Raw genomic sequence first — 21,902 nt, forward strand, 5'->3', positions numbered from 1 at the left:
TAAAGAGCTTTGAGTGGGGTGTCCAGAAAAGCACTATATAAGTGTAAGCAATTATTATTATTATTATAAGGTGACCAAATCTGATTTTGATGGAATAGAAGGCATTTCAAAAGGAAACTGGGGACGAAGACCGAAGCAGAACCCTTTCCCCATTTTTTAAATCTGTGCTATAAAGCTTTGATGAAAGAAACGTCTGGCCTGACTGTTTTTGCTTCATAAAACCAAGAGGAATATTTATTAAACTCTTGGAACACAAGTATCCACTCCTCCTCAAGCCATCCAGCTTCGTTGGTGATTAGGTGGCGCCCTGTGTGCGGTTGGTCTCCTGCTTCCCTACCCAGGGCATTAATCAAGAAGTTCGTATTTATTTATTTTTTTGATTCCACAGTTTATTACACTTGTAAACCCCAGCAGCTGAGTTATGACATCAAGCACTTTAAACAACACAGGAAAAACAGCAGAAAAGCCACTAACAATAACCAAACAAAAAATCCACCTTCAAGTTTTTAACTGGAAATAAAGAAATACATTTCGAAGAAGAAATACCTCTTTGCCTTTTCACCATAACAAATTACTCTTCAAATATAAGCTGCCCATGCTTTGTGGAAAGTGTGTCAACATTTGAACCACAGTTTGGGAATTGTTGAAGCTGACACCAAACCAGGGCATGACTGTGGCTATTTCTTTTCGAGGGGATGAGAATCTAGACATTTCAAGTATCTGAAAATGTTTCATGCCTTTCTTTTATGTTTACTTTTTTGCTATCAGTTGTGAAAGCATAGGCTGCAGGTACGGATGCACCCTGTGCCTAATTGACCTCCCGATCCTGGGCACCTACGATCTTATGACCTGGAGGAAGTAAGAGTGCAGTAGAAGGGGCATGTGTGTTTGCGCAATGAGTACTCACCAGTTCCTGGCTCGGACGTGGAGATCATAAAATGACCTGGCTGGGGTCAGAAGTGAAGAGATGACACTTTTTAAATTGTCTTGACTACAGGACTGCATAGTTCCCCGTTGTTTACATTTTAATGATTCGGGTAGAAATTAGATGCGTGTTTGTCCTGACTTTGGCCCGTTGCTTTTCTGTCTTTGTGTGTTTTAAAGCCTTTTTTTAAATATCAGTTTTTCTTGGATCAATAAATCTGTAGCCGCTTCGCTCCAGTGTTTCCACTTGGAGGATCAGTCCACTAGGCCTCCTGGTTCCTCAGCTCCCTAACCGTCTCTACCTGAGTGCTTTCAGGTTTCACTGCTTTTCTTGTCCTTGGGTACTTCCCCATGCAGCTAAACTGTATTGGCTGAGTTAAATTGCTTCACAGAGTTGCTTTATTGTATTAGACAAAGGTTCTTGACTGTAACCTACAGAGCGCATTTCATTCATGTCCACAGCAATAGTGAGATACTTAAGTGGTAAACTAATGGACTCAGATGGTTCTTTCAATTTTTACTCCAAGCTGAAGTGAATGGCACAGATTTTTTCCCCAGGACGTGATCCAGAGCTGTCTGTTGATTTCACTGTTCTCTAATTGTGATGGGCTTGTTGAGGGGTGTTGTGTGAGGTCTGGGTGAAGTCTGGGGCTCATCCTCCTCATGGTCCCTCATCCTGCCCATATTCAGTCACGAGAGCTGGTTTTGTAGTTGTCGATTTGAAATGGACAGGAAGTGAAGGATTTGACATTGGAGGAAAATTGTCTCTGGGCTAGTGAAATCTGAGCTAGCAGATTGAGGTCGTAACTTATTGGAAAGCATCCTGAAATTGGAATTCTCTTCTTTTTGTGCTGCCTGTTCCAAAGAAACCCGACGCTCGGCTAGATGAAAGTGTGGATAGAATTACTACTTTAGTATGTTCCCCGACCTGTTTTTACACACGTCTGCTGTACGAAAGGGACAGGGATGTGGTGTCGGGGAATTAGAGGGGCCACAATATATCATGTAAAATGCTTCTCAGCAATTTCTTGGAACATTTTAAAAATAACAAATAGCTACATAATGGCCACTCTGTCAGATGATGTCTGATATCCGATATTATCTTGGCATGCGTCATAATGGGGGTGTGGAGAGGGAGTGAGACTGGGCTGCTTTCATTAGTAGAGTGGCTTCCGAAAGAGATTCCTGCCAATGTGCTTTTGTAGAGGGACTGGGTGCAGAGCATTAATAAAGAGTCTGAGAATGGCAACAGAGGGTAATCAAAAGTCAATACTCAAATAGCTCATGTCCTATCGCATAATATCAGGCTGACATTAAATAACTGTTACAGTGTCTGCTCAGTATCCGAGTATTTAAAATTACATTCACTCTTTTAACAGTACTAACAAGAGAGGATTTGCTGAAAAGGATGAAGAAGACAAAAGACTTGCTCATCAGCTGGGATGTGGGTGTTCAAAGTGGAGCCTGTTGCATGACCAGAATGTAATCTGTGTTTTTTATCCGGGATCTGGATGAAGAGCAGAAATCTCCGTGGAGAGTTTCCAGGATGCAAATGTTAGCATACCTAACAATATTAGCTAGGTGCGCTGCAAAGCCAGGATTGTGAGGTCAATTCTTTCTAACTAGGCTTGTATAACCTAGCTATGAAAAGTTAATGAATCCTTGCGGCTTGCACATAATGCCCATTTAATTACAGTCCGCGTGTCACATTTAAACGGCAGACTGTAGGATAAGACATTGCTTAAGTGACGAGCATATTTTCTCAATTGAATTTTCACAGCTTGATTCTGCTCACTATCGGAGCTGTAAAACTGCTTTTAAAATTCCTCAGATAACAGAACAACACATTTAACCCCTCTCAGCAGGAGTCAACCCTTATATATAAAACAACTGCAAACTCCACTCTTTGGAGTGGATGAGACTTAACCTTAATTATATTCATCCCCAAAGTACCACATGCCCCTTGGTATGCCTTCATCTAATTTCCCAGTTCATCCTCTTAAGATTTCTCTCTGATTACATGCTGACCAGTACTTGTTTCTGCTATTGTTCTTGGAATCCGGTTTGATTTCGCCTGTGTCGGTTCATTCAGCTTGTGCTGCTGGGCTTGGTGGTGTGTGTGTGTGTGGGGAAGTTCCATATGATTGAATGAGCATGTCTCTGATCACAGACTGTGGGCAGATTCATATTCAATTCCAGTCCCCTCTAGCCTTTTCTCTTACTGTAGTCCATTTAAATATGCCGTGTGTCACTTCTTGCTTAATAAGAATTTTTAAAAGTATTACATAATAACATAAAGCTAGGTTGTTCTCCACAATTATTGAAGCTGTCATGAATGGTGATTTTTTAGGTTTTAAATATACTGTACCATTAACATTTACAGATTTTTAAAAAATGCGCTTCGTTTTTAGAATAAATTATGAAACAGCACATTACCGTCGTGTGTGAAACTAGTCCTTATCTTTCTGAAATGGCACATGGAGAAGATTCTCATTATAGTATATCAGGCCTCTTTAATTTGCTGTAGTTTGCCATTAACCCCCTGCCGTACTGACTTTGTTGGATTTGGGCTTATTTAAGGCAATTCCACCAAAAAAGTTCTCTTCCGTTCCGGCCGGTATGCATAGAAACCTTCTCTTGTGTTCATTTTCAGCGGAGTTACTAGGAACAATGCCCTTGTTAGTGTCGGTACTACTGTTGCTCCTGGCTGTTTTCTTTTTGTGTCGGTGTCCTCCATCGTGCTCTGTTCTACCTTAGTTGTCACTGTGCTGTTGCTCTCCCCAGTTCTTTCCTCAGTGGGCACGAATCACATTTCCCTCGTTACGAATGCATCCATAAACTGGAGTGCCAGTGTTCATGTTTGGCAGTGGGAAATGGCAGTTCCTTTTGTATCTTCTCACAGTCTCGTGTGATGTGTGATTCTCTAAACATGGGGAAATGTTGTGCCACATGACGTGATTTAGCTGATAGGTTCATTAGTCTGAATTATAGAGCGCTCCTAATCAAAGAAAGAGAAAGAGGATATTGGAAGTGATTATAGTTTTGAGAGTGAGGGACTATTTGTGACTGCCACCTGCTTTTTCCTGCTATAACTTTATTTATAGAATGTTTTCTTGTTCCAGAGGGAACGCGGCTTTTCTTGGGGGTAAAAAGGACAGGGGTTCAAGCCCTTTTGCCTCCGTGAAGACAGTGCCTGTGATGCAGGCCTTGTGTTAATAGTCTTATCTGCAGTCCAGTCTGCTCCAGAGCTCTACTCCTTCCCACCCCGAGGGGATGTTTTTAAAATGCTCGTCAAGAAGGATTGGGGCTGCTGTCCAAACCGTCAACACCACTTCCTGCTGTGTGTGACGGTTCTTGGCAATCTGGAGTTTCTCAAAAAAAAATGTTGGCTCTGGAATCATAAGGAAAACATAATGTCCAACTAAAATATTCCCATGTCATGTTCGTTATCCGGTACCATCAGGTTTTCAGAAATTGTTCCTTAACGCAGACATTTTAATGAAAGACTTTCAAAGCTGTTTTGTTTGTCGTGGCAAAATGTTTTTAAACACAAAATCGGCAAACGAGATAAAGAAGGTAAAAGAAGATAAAGATCTAAGCTGTGAGGAGAAACTCAAAATTTTATTCATATCTTTCAAATAGAATTTTAACATAATAGCAGCTGCAGACCAGTATATTCCTGGTATATCTAATGAGATTTCATTCCTCCAGCCCAGTTTCATAGTTGTTTACAACATTGTTTTTTTCTCACTATTATAAATGCTCACTGAACAGTATGGTAGGGCTGTCGGGTTTATAATACAGTTCGCTGTTGAGTCTCCGGTTCATTTCACTTCCTTTCTCTCCAGGTCAGCCTCGGTTCACCAGCCAACCAGAAGCTGCCTCTGTCCACCAGGGGGATAGTGAGGTCATGAGCTGCGAGGTGAATTCGGACCTGGTGCCCTTCACTCGCTGGGAGTTGAACAGGGAGCCTGTGGAACTGAACAAGAGGGTCATTCAGCTGCCCAGCGGAGCCCTGGTCATCAGCAATGCATCTGAGAGCGACACTGGGCTCTACCGCTGTGTGGTGGAGAACGTGGGGCCAGTGAAGACCAGTGAGGAGGCAGAGCTACAAGTCCTGCTAGGTAGTATTCCATGCTTATTGTATGAAGGTATTGTTCTTCAGGCTGTTGGATGTACCTGTGACTTTCCTATAGCTTAGTTTGGAAGAGATATTTGTAATCAACACCAATACCTAAGCATGTCCCTGTTTCAGAATTTAATTATATGATGTTATAGATCTTGTTCTGTTTTTTATTCTGTTAGCAAGGATCTGCTACAGCACTCTGAATTTCCAGTAGTTCAGTCTTCATTTCCTTCTTGGACATTCTGCACAGGCTTAATACTTGTTACCTAAACTAGGAATGATGTGGTGGAATCGTTTCTTGGAGAGTACAGTATGGATGCAGTTTTTATGAAGCCATGCTCCATTTGGTTTAGTGGGGCATTTGCGATGAATAAGCTAGGTGTATGGAGTTTCAGACACAACAAAAGCTTTGCTAGCATCCTGAGAAGAAGAAATACATCACTTCAATATTAAATGGGTTAATGAGGCCATAAATTCACTCTGTGTTGGCTGCTCAAATGATTTAATGTTCTGCTTTAGCAGCAACATAAAGCCTAAGTATGTCCAGAACTCCTGCAGAGAGAGAGCTCCCAGTTTGGCTGTGTTTTGGGTGTAGGTTATAAACAACAGCACTGTAATTCACCTTGGGCGAGACTATCGAATTCCATTGTGTCAGTAATTCTTGCAGGCTCATTATTTACAGGAGCTGTTAAATGCCCTGCGTGAGAGCTAAGTAAAGTATTAAAGGTCATAAATCAGGGTTTAACTTGTGCACTCTGTGGTGTTTATCTTTGAAAAGATGTTCCAATGGATTAAGTATCCCTACCCTTTAATACAAAGGTATCTAGGTTATGGTGGTATGAGTGTTTCTTTTACTCTTGCTTCTACATAGGAACATGCAACCAAAAAAGAGACAAACATTCTCATTAGTGTCTTGCAGAACATGTCTTAAACTTCTGTGTGGTGCAATTAGCTACAGTTATTAATGATCACTTTTTTAAATAAGTAATGAGGCAGGTTTTAAGGTCAGAGGAAGTTAAACTACCAGTAATCCCGATATAATTCACTTCTGAAGGACATCTACAAATATGGATATATTATGGATTAATATATATCGATATGCATGTTAATTCTAGACACCCAAGACTTTCACATTATTACGAGATTTACTGTTTTGCTGAAATACTTTGATTTTGTACTTACTGAAATTTTGAAAACCTGTGTCTCCTTGTTCTCTTTTTTCAGCTTTGTTCTTGTAGATATTTCTTATGAAACAAATCAGCTTCATATGCACTTTGTAATAAAGTTGCATGCACTTAAAAAAAACTAATATACTGGGCAATTAAACAGATTTTTGTGATTTTGAGGCTGATGGTTAAATGCTCTATTTCTTGGAAAGTCCCTGAAATTCATCTTCCATTGTATAATATTTTGTAATTTGTTCATTAGCCACTCTTTATTTAAATTTATTGCATACTTTCAGTTCTGTTTCTGCATGTTGTCTATGAAACTGACACTGAACTCCACTGTGAGTAATGGTGTGAATTTTTGTAGTGTATGTCTTTTTTTAATGAAAATCCCGTACAGTGTATGTTAACAGGTTGATATTTCTTTCTCTCTTCTCTCTCTTTAGAACCGGAGGCAGACAGGAGACTAGAATTTCTGCGGCAACCAGTTCCTGTGACAAAGGTCATAGGGCAGAGTGTGCTACTGCCCTGTGTGGTAACAGGATACCCCTTAACCACAGTGAGGTGGATGGTGGGGGATAAACTGATTGAAGAAAGGTTAGTAAACTGATGCTTAATCCCCAGTGAGCCATCACTGTGTTCTTGACTAGAGGCAATGAGAGACAGTCACTTTTTATCTTGCCTTTCTAGTAAAGTTGCGAATTCCATACTTTGAAGTTCATATTTAAGTTGTGTTTTAGTGACATCCACACGGAAGAAGAAGGAAGTCAAACACTGCCTGGGGGTTAATTTTTTTTAGGCCGTGTATAGTTTTTGGTCTTGTCAATTGTTCACCTTTACAAGTCATTAGTAATTGATTCAGTTTGGAATCTCGACCCAGTGTAACAGTGGCCTCCCCATCACGTCTTTCACGAGGCGGGATCCTGGAAGATCCACCCTTTGTCTTCCTGCAGTTCAAGAATGGATACAGTAGTTTAGATGGATGTCAGCAGGAGACGGTGACAGCTCCCAGTTCTGTAGCCCATCAGGCACCTGGCCAGTGACTGGCAGTCCGTTCTGCCCCAGCTCATTTCTGGTGTCGCTGAAGACTCCCGATCATGGTGTGTGTTGGGAATAGTCTGCTGTTGATCCTGTGAGGCCCACACTCTTAACCACCCAGCTTCACCCCGGCTGGGCCTTTTCAGGAGGTTGGAATTAAACACCGTGAATGACATAATGTATCTCAAAATACCCAGTACGTTTCCTGTCAAGTTGAAGCTGCTCTTCTAGATGTGTAAGAGTGGCAGCTGTAAAGAGTAGCTAATTGGAGCTTTGGCACCTGCATTGAAAGGTGTTAATGGGTTTCAGTCTTGTCCTCAGTGTCTAACATTGCATCATTCAGAAGAACAGAAGACATAAAATTGCACAGATCAATAATTCAGTGCGATACATTTACTGGATTAGTCGTGAATATTACAGTTCACGACTAGATCAATTCCTCCATTCCCGTATTCACCCTTTCATAATGAATTGTAGAAAAAAAGCTGTTTCCCTTCATTGTGTATAAAATCCAGCTTTTCTTGAAATGCTGCTTTCCATGACAAAGTCAGGACGGTCTTTCTGGGAATACATATAATACATGATGAAGTCCTGGCTTGAATATTGAACAGGGAGCAGAAATCAGAGCGCAGAACAGGGAACTGTTAAATAGATTATATTGAGTTTATTCTATTAATTAAAATATCTATTAATTGCATGTAATTTAAACTTGCCTTGGGGTTTTTATTAACTGACTTTAATTACTGAAAATGTTCAACACCAATATGAGGTCTCTCTTTCACCGAGATATATTTTTTTTTACAAAGGACACGCATATGCATGTAGGGAATTCATTAAAACTTAATTCTTACAGATGACATTAACGATTAAAATTGTAAGCTCTGGCACAGATTCTTTGAATCTGTCTCGCTCTCACATTTAGTCCGTAGCTCCATTTCCAATCAGAATGAGCTTCGGAGGAGAATGCTGTTGTAGTATAATCGGTGTGGAGTTGAGAGACCGACGGGAGAAGTCTATTGGGAAAGAGTTATTACAAGATAACAGTGAATCTGAACTGTTTCCGGATATCCGGAATTTCTGTTGAAACCTTTATGGAGATGTGATCAGACAAAAAAGGAACTGGTGAGAAAAGTGTATTGAAGTGGAGTGTTTTACTTCATTTCTCTTATTTAAATGACCTAAAGTTGGCAACCCCAGGCGATTTGGTTGTTAACTCTGGTTATTTTAAAGTAAAGAGTTTCAGTTTTAATCGGAAGGCAGAGGATTTAAATAATAGTACTCCAAAGGGAAAGCTTGCCTATCCTAATGTTGTGTTCTGTCCTTGACTACAAGGTAAAGTCAAGCTTTCCCTTGGTGCCTTCAGTAGCAAAGAGTGCCAGTTGGGAGAGGAGATGCTGCTTATTTTAGTGATGTTACTCTACAGTAAGTGATGATTTTCCTCCTGAATAATGAGTTACAAAGATGTTTTAAAATGTAGATAATCCTTTATATTTACTGATTTAGATTATACCTTTCATGATTATAATAATTGCTTGTATTTGTATAGCATCTTTCACCCATGATGGTCCAACACTGTTCTTGTACATAAGGATGACTTGAGATCAACCACTAGAGTAGTGCCAGTACCCTCCTGAAACTCGTTCTTTCTCAAAATATTTTCACATATTTGTCTTCTAGGGCAGGTCAGATATCTCCTTGCTATCTTTCTCCATAGATTCGTCCATAGATGTTTCTGTAGTATAATATTCTCTAATTTTAGAACACATAAAGTGTTACATCTGTAGAGGGATGATCCCATTGACCGAAACGTTGTGTTTTCTTTCTTCTCTTTTCACCATGGAATAAACCTATTACTTGTTCATAAATATTTTTCTTTCGTTTTCTTGACATTCTTCATTTTCTTCCCACAAAGGGGAAAGAACCTTGTTCTTTTATCTTATATTCTATGTATGCAAAAAAGTTTTCAGTTTATTATACAAATTCCATTATTTTGGTTTTTATCAGGGAACTGACCAGGAAATTAGAGAAAACTATGGTATAGAAAGAAACGTTATTAAATTGAGTTCAGATTCCGTACTCCTGGGCCCCAGTATAAACCTGTTTAGTGCCTTTCTGGTGCCAGAAGTCTTTAAGATGATTTAAACAGGAAGCATTTCTGTTCCAGAGCAGATTGAATTTCTGCTGTAATTATAGACAAAAATTTGGGGCATTACATTTGACCCTCTTTGGTATCCTATAATACCAGACTCTGTACATCTGTAAATCTCTCAAGAACATGTACCTCGGCCTCAGGAGATGTAATTAACTCTGTTTCTTCTGTCTGAATCGTAAAGTTATCAATGCTCACGGTATGTCATCTCCAGCCTTTCACCCCCCACCTCCTTATTGCTGAAGAGCTACACTGATCTTTTCCTACAGTGGCCTTTTTATAGGTGAGATAGTGCATTAATAGTTACCTCTGAATCTGTGCATTGTCAGAGGACTGGAAAAGATCCAAGAGTGGGTCATTGGTTGGTTTGAATAGTTCGTTATAGATCTGGTAGATGGCTAGATGGAGTTTCTTCTGGTCCCTGGTTATATCCGACTTAAGTGCTTTAATTTTGGAAATAAAGGAGGAAATGCTTTGGATAATGTACTGTTGTGTGGTTTTTATTTTTTTTGTCCATGTAGGTATGGCAGCTCCGTTTCTTACGCCTGCCATTTTTATGATGGCACGGTCTTGTACCCAGTGAGAGATTTTGTTAGTGACACTACCCCCTCCATGCCGAGAGGACTCACGATCCTGTCTCCGAACTGTAGCCAGGGCTGCTAAAGAGACCCTGTCGCCCTTTTGTTCCACAATGCAAACAGGGAAACACTTTGTAGAAGATGGGCTCTTGACCCAGGAACTTCACAGCTGTTTTGTCTCTAACCCCTTGAGTGCTGTGTGATTTGAGAGACCAGCTAAATGATAAAATCCATTAAAATGAATGAAAAGCCAACACCACTGGCCACCCCTGCGGGGCACCACAGACCCGCTATTGTCTGGGCCGGTGTAATTGAATGCCACCCGTGTCCTTTTGGTACGCAGTGGGGGTCGCTGGGAAACGGCGGTAATCACCGTGCTGAGAGCTCATCTGAGCTGCTTTGGCCAATGTTGGACTCCCAGAGCCGTCACTGCCAGGGCAGTGTGAATTGTGGGCCTGCCTCTCGGAGGGGAGGAGCCGTGAGAGTAAATTTAATCGTAAATTATTCCAACACCAAAAGGAAGCTTTTATGTGCACAGATTTCTCTGGTGCACTAGATTTCTCTAGTGTCATTGATTTCCTTTTCCTGTGTGCACTTGTACTGTGTGTCGCCCAGCGTGTTGTGTGAGCTAAGAAGTTGCTGTGCGATGTTGATTATTACATTTGGGTTTAGGTTAAACAAAGGTGTAAAAGGCTGTAAAATAAATATTTTTCAATACATTGGAACTAACTTTGCATATGTTCTTTAGGACCATACAGTGAAAATGATCATTTCAGAAGCTTTGCTTTACTATGTTTTGCTGCTTGTGCAGTGGAGTGAAAACCAAAAAGCACCGACTGACCCTGGATTGAGAAATGAAACAAGTTTTAGTTTTAGTCCTTGTTAGGCGTTTGAAACTCCCCACTGCAACTCTTAAGGGAAGTAGTACGTCCTCTGCCAGCGAGAAGGCAAAAAATTAGAGATTTCAGTAATAGAATTCTGCGTGAGTCAATAATAAAGATGAATAATGTATGGGGAAAGGAATTGGAATTGCATGCAAATCAACCTTCAAGCTCAAATGTAGTTTCTCTTCCTCCCTTTCTCTCTCATTTAAATCTTATTGCATTTATAATGTTTACTTATGTATGAAGTGCATGTAGGCTTGAAAATTTGTTTGCAAACCGAATATAAAAAGATTACTTTTTCTTTCCCTGCTGGAGTTCCTGCTTTCTGGAGGCTGAGCTCCCCTCTGAGTCTCGGGGCTTATTGGTAGGGAGGGCTGTGGCTTCTGTATAGAGTGACAATTTCACAGCTCTGTCTCTCAGAGTGCTTTTCGATTTTACACTGGGATCAGGTCTCTGACAGCTCCATCACTGGGACCTGCTAAATACTGTTTCCTTCACTTATTCTAAACTGCCAATCTGAAGTCTGGCTGGGGAGTTACTTTAATGGAATTTCATAGCTGTGTTTCCTACTTATTTTGTTGCTCCTCATACCTCTGCTATGTATCTGTTTCCTATCTCGATACTCATTTCTAAGTGTTTTCAACTTGGCTGATAAACAGTCTCCCCTGAAAATTGACAGTAAGAACTGGCGGTCAGGCAGCAAAGTAAACTTGACAGCACCATTGCCACCAATTAGCCTGATCTCATCAGATCTTAGAAGCTGAACATGGCTGGGCCTGCTCAGTTATCAGAAGGAAGGCTATCTTAGCCAGTGGTTCCCAAGCCTGATGCTTGATGGCTCCTGTATCTGCTGGGTTTAGTTCTGTTGAATCCCCAGTGCTAACTGGTGCCTTTAATTGACCTGCTTTATTGTTTAGATTAGTTATTTGTGAGTTTCAAATGCTTGCTTCTAGTGTATTGTTTTCAATAACTTCAGCAGGCAGAGTTTTAAACTGCCTCACCTCAAATTGCTTACCCTTATTTCTGACTAAACAAATTTTATGCTTTTAATGATACGTGATAATACATAAGCACTTACTTTGGTACTTTCATGTCTTCTCTGCATTGCCTGGAAGATAAAAATAATTTCAAAATAAACACCATAACCCTTTTCATAAGCAGCTTCTTCAAGCTCAGTGTTTCCCATTTTTAATTAGTGGTTTTGTCTACCTCCATGAAACACCCTGTGCTTTTCTGTATTAAATGCCACCTGCAGGGTGTTTGTTGGTCTTGAATTTCATCTAAGATCTTTGGAATTTTTTCTTTTTTCATTTGTTATTACTCCTAGTATGGTACTTGACTTGTTAGCAAATTATATTTTTATCTCAAAGCTGGATCTGTACTCCAAGAGCAAAGTTTTCCAGTGCATACATCAAATAAAAACCCTGTCTGTCTATTCAGGACAGTGGGCTCATTGCTGCTGTAGAGTGTCCTAATCAGGCAGCTTTTTCGACTCTTGCCGTTATTTATATTAGTTGTTCCCATCTGATCAAGTTGTAAGTCTGTGTGTTTCTATTTAGATCTCGAGCGTGAGATTAGATCATTTTTTTCTCCCTGTGATTTAAAAAAAAGTCACCTTAAAGTGGGTAGAAAACAGCTTATTTGAGAATATGGGCAAAAGAACAAGCCTAAAATGAGTTTTTGAAATCCACAGGAGCCCTTATCAATGTTCGTGGCCTGTGATTTTATTGCTCTTTGTTCAGTACCAGTATTAACAAGATTAACGGTGAATCTGTCTCTCCTTCCTGGCTGGCGCTCAGCTCCTCCATGTAAAATTTATAGCGTTTTTATTAGAGTTCCAAGAGAAACTGGAGAGCAAGGGAGTGCAGGGTTCTGCAGGAAAAGGAGAACTGGGGAGGAGGGGAAAATGTATTAGAAAAGATCGAATGGAGGTTCTGTCAGGGGAGCACGGGAGTGTATTGCAATTATTGACGCAGCAAGAACTAAAGGTTTGCATGCCGCCTTTCCCACAGGAGAGAAGCAGCTTTATTGGGCTTCTGTCCATTTTGGTTGGGCTTGAGCTGTTCTTCTGCATACAGAGCTGAATGTTTCAAGTGCCAGAGACATGAAAACTGTAGGATCAGAGCAGGGGGGAGGAAGGCTATGTCTTTCAGAGCAGTTCCTCTTAAGTTCCTCCTTTCACAACGCACAGCAGCAGTCCTGCATGACTTCTCAAAGATGTTTCCCCAAAGTCATCTTTTTTTATACCCATTCCTTTGTATAAAGGGGAAACTAAAACCTTTAATATGACAAGCTAGGCACTTTCCTTTTCTTCAAAGGGATCTAAAACTCTTGTGCCTTAAAGCCTTTGATAAAGTTTGTCTGCATTAGTGTTTAAAGGAGAACTGCTTGTTCTAAGTTTGATTTGTTTCTTCCTCGGCTGCTCATGTGAGTTTGTGAATCGCATTGCCTTACGAGCACAGATATTTAATGCATTACTGTCACTATGTTTTAAGAAACCCTGTATGGCTATGCATCCAAAATGAGCACAGCATCCTTTGTGAATGTCAGGCTTTGGCTGGTGCTTAGATGAGGACCGTTTGACACAGAAAAGCAAATGAGATGAATAAACTGGTTTTGACATGACTTGATTGTGGCACTGGCACACTGATCAATTTTGAAGGTCGTTCAATTAACTGTGCTGCTGAGTGCTCTAAAAAGCAGCTTTCTTTGCTCCATGATGTGCTTTTCAATATTGCAGTTTATTATATTAATGTTAGAAAGCTAGCTACCCTTGAAGATGAACACTGAGCCTCAGTACTCAAGTTAGGGCAACAGCAGGCGAGCCAGTTTCTCTCCTTCATTGTGATGCCTTTTCACCAAAACATTGATCACTGTTGTTTCTGCCTGAGTGACACCAGGAGCAGATGAAACTTGTGTGTGGAGTTACACGTGCATCATATGCACAAATACCTGCTCAAACCTGTTTTTCTTTTGTGCGACACTTGTTCTGCAATTTCTTTGTCAACATGACTTTTAGTAATAGTCAATTACTTTTCCCGTCTTTATTATAATTGCATTTAATTTATTTTTGTGTACTTGCTTCTGCTAAGCAAGTAATAACGCATATGGAAGAAGCAACCAGATTTAAAAACTGGTTAGTACTGTTGGACATGTAATTCTCGCATACCATGGTACTGTATGATCTGCTATCTTTATCACAAGAGAATGAGAAGAAAAGGCGTCACTTTTCTAGTGTCAACATTGTGCAGCTTGTTTTGAGGAGTCAAACTTGTGCTGTGGATGTCTCGGTGAAGGTTTTCTTGGAAAAACTGCCATGAAAGTCTGTTTTGTGTTCTTTCAAAGATTGATATTGCTTGTGCAAGATTCTAATAAGTCCATCAGGACTTGGTCTTGGAAAAATATTTTAAAAGTTTGGGCAGTGTAGCTTCATTTGAGCCAAACCTAGAGGGTATAACCATTAACACATTTGTTCCAGAGTGAAAATTATCAGGGTTCATAATAAGGCAGATCATTAACCTGGAGAGCCTGAGGCCTTGTTATTTACTTATTTCTTATATCTTGTTTTCAATTGAAGACAAGATCTCACAAGTTGAATGGCTGCAGGGAGTTCAGACCTCCCAGAATTCCATACTTATTTAAGCACTTTAATTATACTGTTGCCAGATTAACACAACCTTCTGAACTTAAGTTTTAGTCACATTTCCTATCAGATCACCTTTGTGAAACTTCCATTGCAGATCTCCTTTCTTCAAACTGTAAAAAAAAAAGGATTTCCAAGGGTTACCCTTTTTTGTGAGAGCACTTATTGATAGTTTAGTAACGGAGCGTCAGGTCACTAATGAATGCTGTATTTCACATCTAACAGTAATGCAAATCACTTGATCTTACGGCCATAAATTTTTTTTCAAAGATGTCTTAGATGCCAGGAGGGCTCCCTAAAGCACTGCAGTGATTTAGGAAGGGAAGTTTGCCTCCTCTATTAGTTGCTTAATAAAAAGGTCAATATTCATGTCTCTTAACACGGAGCTGATTTATGAAGGTTAAAATAAGAAATGTCAGTTTTATGTACACATTTCAGTGGTGTGAAAACAGTTACAGGTCTGCAGCATTGGTGGGACAGCAGCAGGAGCTTGCTAGATACTTCAGAAGCTTGATGTCTTCAGTATCGATTAATTAATAGAGCAACGTTTCTTCAAAAACATCTGTTAAGCAGTGCAACCACATACAGTATGTTTGAGGAAAAAATGAATTTTCGTCCACTGGATATTTCAACAGGTGAAGGCACTGTGTCGTGAAATTGTATGTGAAGATGGCTTCAAGCATCATTTTCGACGACTCCTAGCTTCCATTGCTCGAGCCTTGATGCTGGGGGGGTTGACTGTGCCCAGATGTCTCTTGGGGGGGGTTGGGGTTGATTGTTGAGGAGCTGTACTGCGCCTGTGCTGCTTCTCAAAGGGCTCGATCCGTTTCTCCGGCTCCAGGGAGGTCTGCCAACAGGAGTCTGGAGGGGGCCTCCGATGCTATCTGGGAGCACGTTAATAACAATGGTGCTCGGACAAACAGAGATTTGTGGGTCGGTTTCTGTGGAAATGAGTTTGAGTTACCAGCCGCTGCCGGGATAATAAATTGCAGGGGAGTACTAGGGTAATGAAGTGAGTTGCAGACGCGGGGAGTTTGGAGACCGAGAAAACAGACAATCAAGCTTTTTTCTGGCACTGGAGCATGTGAGCTCCTCTCATGAGGGCCTCCCTCTCCCCCTTTTTTCTGCTTGCCTGTTAAAATTGCTCGCATTGTGTGGACCCTAGGAAAGGCTTGATGGTTTGCTTGTCTCCCTCTCCCAGGTTGTTAATGAAACAGATTGGTTGCCCTTATTAGAGTTAGCAGTGCATTAAAAGAAAGCTCTGATGTATATTGAGCAGAGCTGGGACTGTGTGATGCATTGTTTAACATACTGTACTCCTCTACAGTGCAGCTTCCTGACTTGATAAAACAAGCCTGAAAGAGGTCTGCATCATCTCACCATTATTGTCCTGTGGGGTTTCCATTAGCAGATCTGTACCGTGAGCAGCAGGTAATTTGACAGGTTAAGATCGAGGCCCCATGCTGTGAATAATTATTTCTTCTTCATAAATACTCACAGTGTCTCCCTGTCAGGTCTTTGTATTGTTTTCCTTGGAGACGCCGTAGAAGTCTTGACATTATGCAATAATGTGAGGTGCCTTGATTGTCCTCATTCCAAGGGAATATGAGAGCAAGCTGGCTGGGAACCGAGAATTGTTGGAGTAAAAATAATCCCTATCATTTTTAATAATGAATTATGAAGATTGTTTTGCAAGGAGAAGGTATGGTGTCCCCTCCTGTTTCATGCAGAAAACAAATGCTTATTTATGATGGGGAATCCAAAGAGAGGTACTAGAGTAATAAACTGCTGCTTCATGCAGAGGAACTACCTGAGATGCTAGACTCGATTAAGTATGACAAACAATGTCTATTGAATTGCTACTGACCCTTGGAAGTGGACCCACATGATAATGAAGTGTCAGTCTGTGTTCCTTTGTTGTCCTTCCCCACTTCGCCCAGATAACCAGTGTTGGCTCTCAGTCAGGGTGCTGTGTTGCTGACTGCTGTTTAATTTTAGTCGTCGGGCCAACACTGGCTCCTCGTTTCCGGCCAAATCTTACTGGGTTTATGGATGTGACTCAAATCTGTATCTGTTTGTTGGCTAAGAGTGTTGGTTGAAGCGTCGCTAACTGGAGGTGAATCGCAAGTGAGCCAACTCATACCATGAAGAATTCCCTTACTGCGTTTCTTTTCTTGATTCTGCTGATGCACGACTGGCCCGAGCATGGTATTCATGTTACGTGTGACTGCTGCTTGGCAAGAGAGGGAATAGAGTTGCACTCAAACTTCAGCTGACATTACTAAAGAAAACAGTAGGTGAATGTTAACATTAACCGTGCATGAAGGAACAAGATTTGTGCGTTGTGGAATTGTGATTTGCATGCAGAGTAGTTCTTCATAGTCAATACACAGATTGTCATCCTCTCGAGACTGACATTGCTCCAGATACTAGAGGATGATTCCACCAGACTGAAGCTCAAGTCTCCTTTGTGGTGCGCTGTGACGAAGCGACTGTGTTAATTGGAAACTAATTAAAAGTTAGCTTTTCGTGTTGGGGCTTTTTCGTAAATTTGTTTTAATGTTTTTTTAATTAATTCATGCTCACCTAATACTGTCACTGAGGGGTTCCAGCTAACAAGCTATCGCATATCAGGGAACGTTGTTCGCCAATTATCTTTAAATAAGTAAAGCTCTTGGGCGCCTCACATCTTCAGCAGCCGTCTTGCGCAGCAACCAGCTGACTGATACAGGGAGCTTCAGTGTTGCATTTCAACTAAAACTCTCATAAGACCCTGCAACTGTCTGCAGTAGGCTGGGGAATGCATGGCCTGCTGAGTTTGAAACGGTATATGCCGATACTTTTAACTCAAGAGTTCTCTAGTATTTGCAAGCCTAAAGATCAAAAGTGAATTGCAGTGAAAGGAGTTTATATTCTATTATCGGATAGAATATTCAGAATATTTCAAAGAGTTTTAGGCAAATAATGTTCAGAAGAGGAGAAAAGAAATTGATCATACAGACATAAACCACATGTGATTGTAAACGAGCAAGGTATGAAAAATTGTTTAGGGAAAAGCTGAAATATGCAAACTTTTGGCTGCTGAGGGGGCAGTATAGAGAGATTAATGTACAACTGAAAGGAAACATTTTGATTAGTTAAATTGAACATTATTAAGGTCACAGTTTAATTGGATCATTTGGAAGCCGTTAATTAGCATTTGTTTTAGAGTGTGTGGAATACAAAACATCATAAAAGAAACAAGTACAAAGCATGCCCTCAGTGCTTGATATGCGATCTTTATTTAGAAACACCAAAACCAGTAGGACAAAGCACTCTTAATTAATTATTTTCCTAATATTCGTAACTAGCTGCTGTGATTTCTGCAGCTCTGTTTCAGTTTCGATATATATCTGTAAGCAGTAGTGCAGCGTGTAGCTCTTAGCAAGCACCTGGGCTTTCATCCAGCTTGTCTGTGAGCAACATGAGGGACCAGATCACCACTGAAGCAGGGAAAAGGAGAATCGTCCGTTTACACTTTTGTTCTGAAGATGTAAAGCCTAGTATGCCAGGACAGCACGTCACTGAAGCATCTCTGTTAGTTTGGGGAGTATTTTGTAGCTGCCAGAAAAAGAGGAAACATGCTGTTTGATTAAAATGACCTCCAGGCTCCCCCAAAGAAGGGGGTGAGTTGGCACTGGTGCTAGTGTAATCAATGTACCTCAAGGATGATATCTAAAGACAAGCAGGCAGGGGCTCAGTGCATCAGAGGGCGCAGAATAAGACATGTGCCTGGCAAGGGGCTCTGCTATGCTAGAAAATTGTGGTATTAATGTTCATGTTCAAACCAATCAATAGCCAGTGTATTATGTTATGCAGTTGCAGCAGTATCCCTGTACTACTGTGTTTTCAAGCCAAGGGCAATCTCTTGTTCTGAGAGCACCAATAGCTCTCCAGATATATATCTGTGTACCCTATTGATTTTCACCTTTGCTCTACCATGAGTTAAATCAACACTCCGTGAGAGTTCCTCTCCTCCATTACTTGTGCAGAAGGTCAGAGGGGAAAGGTTAGTGCTTGAAGGTCACTGCCTTCAGGAACATGAGGAGCTGGAGTGTGTATATATGCTGGGAGGGGGCTATGTTAAATATACCTGTAACTCAATAGGATACCCACAGGAAATCATTGATTTACTCTGCAAGCACTTTGTTTTTCACTTTTCCCCCCTTATCTGGTTCATCTGTTACTCATTTTTCCTTTCTTTCCTTCTGTAGGGTTGCAGCCAATTCAGTTGTCTGGTCGAACCTTCTTTCATGGCCTGGGTTAGTTTGTGTTGGGTGCTGTTCAGATTTTGAACACATGATTATGCACATACAGAGCCATGGCCTTGTTTTCAGAAAGAGGTTGCTACTTGTGTTATCCACGTTGTACTTTAAGCATCTTAAAAAAAGGAAAAGCATTTGATGTGGGCTCTGTGATTCAGTCTTCACCCTTGATGGTTTCCTTGTGCATGTGTTGGTTATATCTGTCTACTGTGGAAAACATACTAAAACCTTCCATTATAACCCTTAAAAAGGTGTGCAAATTCTATTTTTAACTGTACAGGCAGCACCCTGTAAGGAGTGTAATTAAAAAGTTGTGATTTTGTATTGTAAGAACAGGGAAGACATGCGAAACGTGCCTGGTAGGAATGATAACCCCTTCTTCATCTCTCTTTTCTCTCTGCCAGGGAAGGGAAGTTCGAGACTGTCGGTGGGGGCAGCCTGCAGATTGTGAACCTTACAGAGGAGGATGCTGGGATATACAGCTGCTTGGCAGACAACGGGAATGAAACCATTGAGGCCCAGGCTGAGTTGACAATGCAAGGTAGACGCCGTTAGAGGAAACGCCTGCTGTACACACCCACACTGAATTCCCCTCTGTGTTTTTTGGGAATCTAGAAATTTTAGTTCTAGTTTTAGAACTTAATTCTAAATAAGAATTAATTTAATTCTTATTTTTAAATGTTTTTTACATAATAAATTAGTCTTTTTATTTTGCCATTTCAATTTCAATGAAATGATGGAGATTTGCAGGTTTGGCTAAATTCTTATAAACCTGTCTTGCTCATATTTGTATCTGTTTTTTTCCCCTTGTGTTATATAAACTTCACTGAGGCTTTTAGGCTTTCTCATGTCATGTCCGGCCCAAACTCTGCTTTGACTTCTTTTCCCCACAGTTCTCAGTTCCTCATGGCCACAGGCACCTAACCTAGTTTGGGCAGTTTCAGTTTCGTGGGCAGTGTAACAATATGGGATCTCCTTACTGAAAACCAAAAGGTTTGAGGGTCCTGTGGGCTTTATATCTGCCCTTTGGAGACTTCGGATTTAAAAACTTTTATAAATGTTTTTATGACACTTGTTTTTCTTTTAGTGTTTAGGCTGGCGGCCATGTTAAATGGATCGCTGTGCATGTCAAATGATTTCCAGTAGGTGGCTGGAGAGAGGGGGTGGAATGCTTGGCTGTTGGGGGGGATTGTAAATGGGTACAATGAGGTCACCCATTTGCTTTTAGCCCCCATATTTGTAACATATTTTATTCCATAGGAAAGACCTGGAACATATAAGTGCTAAGACCCCAAAAACTGAATTATAGGTTAAAGGAAAAATTGAGTGACGCCCCCTACCACTCATTTGCACAGGAGGATGACTCTTCTCATCTAGTTATTTTTATGATGTGTCCATTAAGAGGATAAATAGCAATACCCTGACTGGTATTTTATAAAGCATTAATGCTTATTTTATTTTTTCTGGCTGTTAACCCAATTTTATTTCATCACTGTACATAAATATGTCCAAAATGCTATTTCACTGCCTGAAATAGTGCCAGTATTTGTTCTTTTGGGGATGAATATATGAAATATGCATTGTGTTTCCTAGCTAAGTGGCAATATATATTCCAAAAAAGGAACTGAAACAAGAAAACTAGCTGGTTTTAATTCCTTTAAAGACTGTAATCCATTTTCAAAGGACATCATGACAATGTGCCATAAATCACAACAGGCTTTATCAGTTACTGAAGTGCAGTTTCATGCTGAATTATTCATTTTACCTGTTAAAGAGCAAAATGAGTTACTTATTTTATAAGATAGCAGTAATTGTGATATCAGTACATTGTCACTTCTTATTACTTTACAATGTTTGTCTTGATGCTAAGTGTACTAGTAGATCTTCAGCAATGACTATGCTTGATAGAAATGTTTGGCAGAATTAAAATGATCAGAACTTGTTTGCTCAGAGAAGGGGAGATTGTGGCACCACACAGCTTAGCTTCTCTTCTAGTTGACTTGTGTCTGGCTGAACCTGGGAGTCTGGTCAGACACCCTGGACCGCTCCCTGTCCATTCAGGGTGTCCTGAAGAGGCGCTGCAGGGGAACACTGGCTGACACGGAGGCCCTCAAGGGATGTATGAGTCACCCTGTCGAAAGCACACTTTATCTTTCTTGATCATTGTCCCTCTTGATAGATGTTGGAGTGACCTTGCTCACTCCTAGCAGCTTAATTATTTCCGTCCTGACCTCCCTAGCAGATAGCTCTGCAGTGGTTGGAGCCAGGTGTGGGGGTAGATGGAGGTCTTCTGCATCTTTCCTGATTTGACAGAGCCGGCTGTGCATCCACCTGGCCCCTTGGAGAGCCCGTAGGAGAGATCGTGGGTGGGCACAGACTGTAACAGGCTAGCCAATGAGGAGCTTTAACATGCAGTTAAGACCTTATGGACCCTCTGTTTCTTCTGTGGAAGTTTCTGCCTGAGGATGGTGTGCCAGTCACTGAGGAAGAAAGCCAGGTTCACTCTAAAACCTCACGTTTTGTTGGATTGCTGAGACCCTCTGTTTTGGCTGAGCAAGTGTACTTTCTGCGTACAATCGATCACCTGTTGATAAAACTGATTTTTCTGTTCTTAACCCAGTTTGATTTAGGAGCATTTTTTTGTGATCAGTTAACCTACAGTATTTACATATTCACCCCGCAGAAGTAAGAGAACATGGGGTGTTTATTAGTTAGGGTGTCTTTCTTTTATATCAACATGCAAAGGGACACAATTGCGTTTATTTTGTCAGCTGTTTGAGGAAGACCATATGATACTTATCTATCAAGTCACTTGCAAAATAATGTACTTTGCAAGACATACTTAGAGAGGCAATGAGGAACTTTGTTAATTCTGTAAGACTAACATGCAACTGTGTGCAACTTTGAAATAAAATTGATTTTTAAGTGAATAAACCACAAATTTGTTTGAAAATATACTGATATGGTAACATGCTAATGTGAAAAGCAGCAAGGTTCTGCATTCCTGGAGTTCAGGGGTCAGGGATAATCTAATGGTCAGGATAACTTCTTGTAGTTTGTGTTGACTTTTTAGAAGCCTGTTTCATTGGC

General features: G+C 40.7%; 1 protein-coding gene across 8 annotated transcripts in view; it reads left to right on the plus strand.

The window, feature by feature from the left end:
* The window catches only part of LOC148659455 (neogenin-like), a 201,614-nt gene that overhangs the window by 102,490 nt on the left and 77,222 nt on the right, over positions 1–21,902 (plus strand). For all 8 annotated transcript variants that reach the window (XM_088641695.1, XM_088641697.1, XM_088641698.1 and 5 more), the window contains exons 3-5: positions 4,773–5,048; positions 6,663–6,813; positions 19,217–19,353. In XM_088641695.1, coding sequence (XP_088497821.1) covers positions 4,773–5,048; positions 6,663–6,813; positions 19,217–19,353 — 564 coding nt within the window. The remainder of the gene's footprint in view (positions 1–4,772; positions 5,049–6,662; positions 6,814–19,216; positions 19,354–21,902) is intronic.

Source organism: Lepisosteus platostomus, chromosome 7 (assembly GCF_059453375.1).
Source record: "Lepisosteus platostomus isolate fLepPlt1 chromosome 7, fLepPlt1.hap1, whole genome shotgun sequence".
NCBI lineage: Eukaryota > Metazoa > Chordata > Actinopteri > Semionotiformes > Lepisosteidae > Lepisosteus > Lepisosteus platostomus.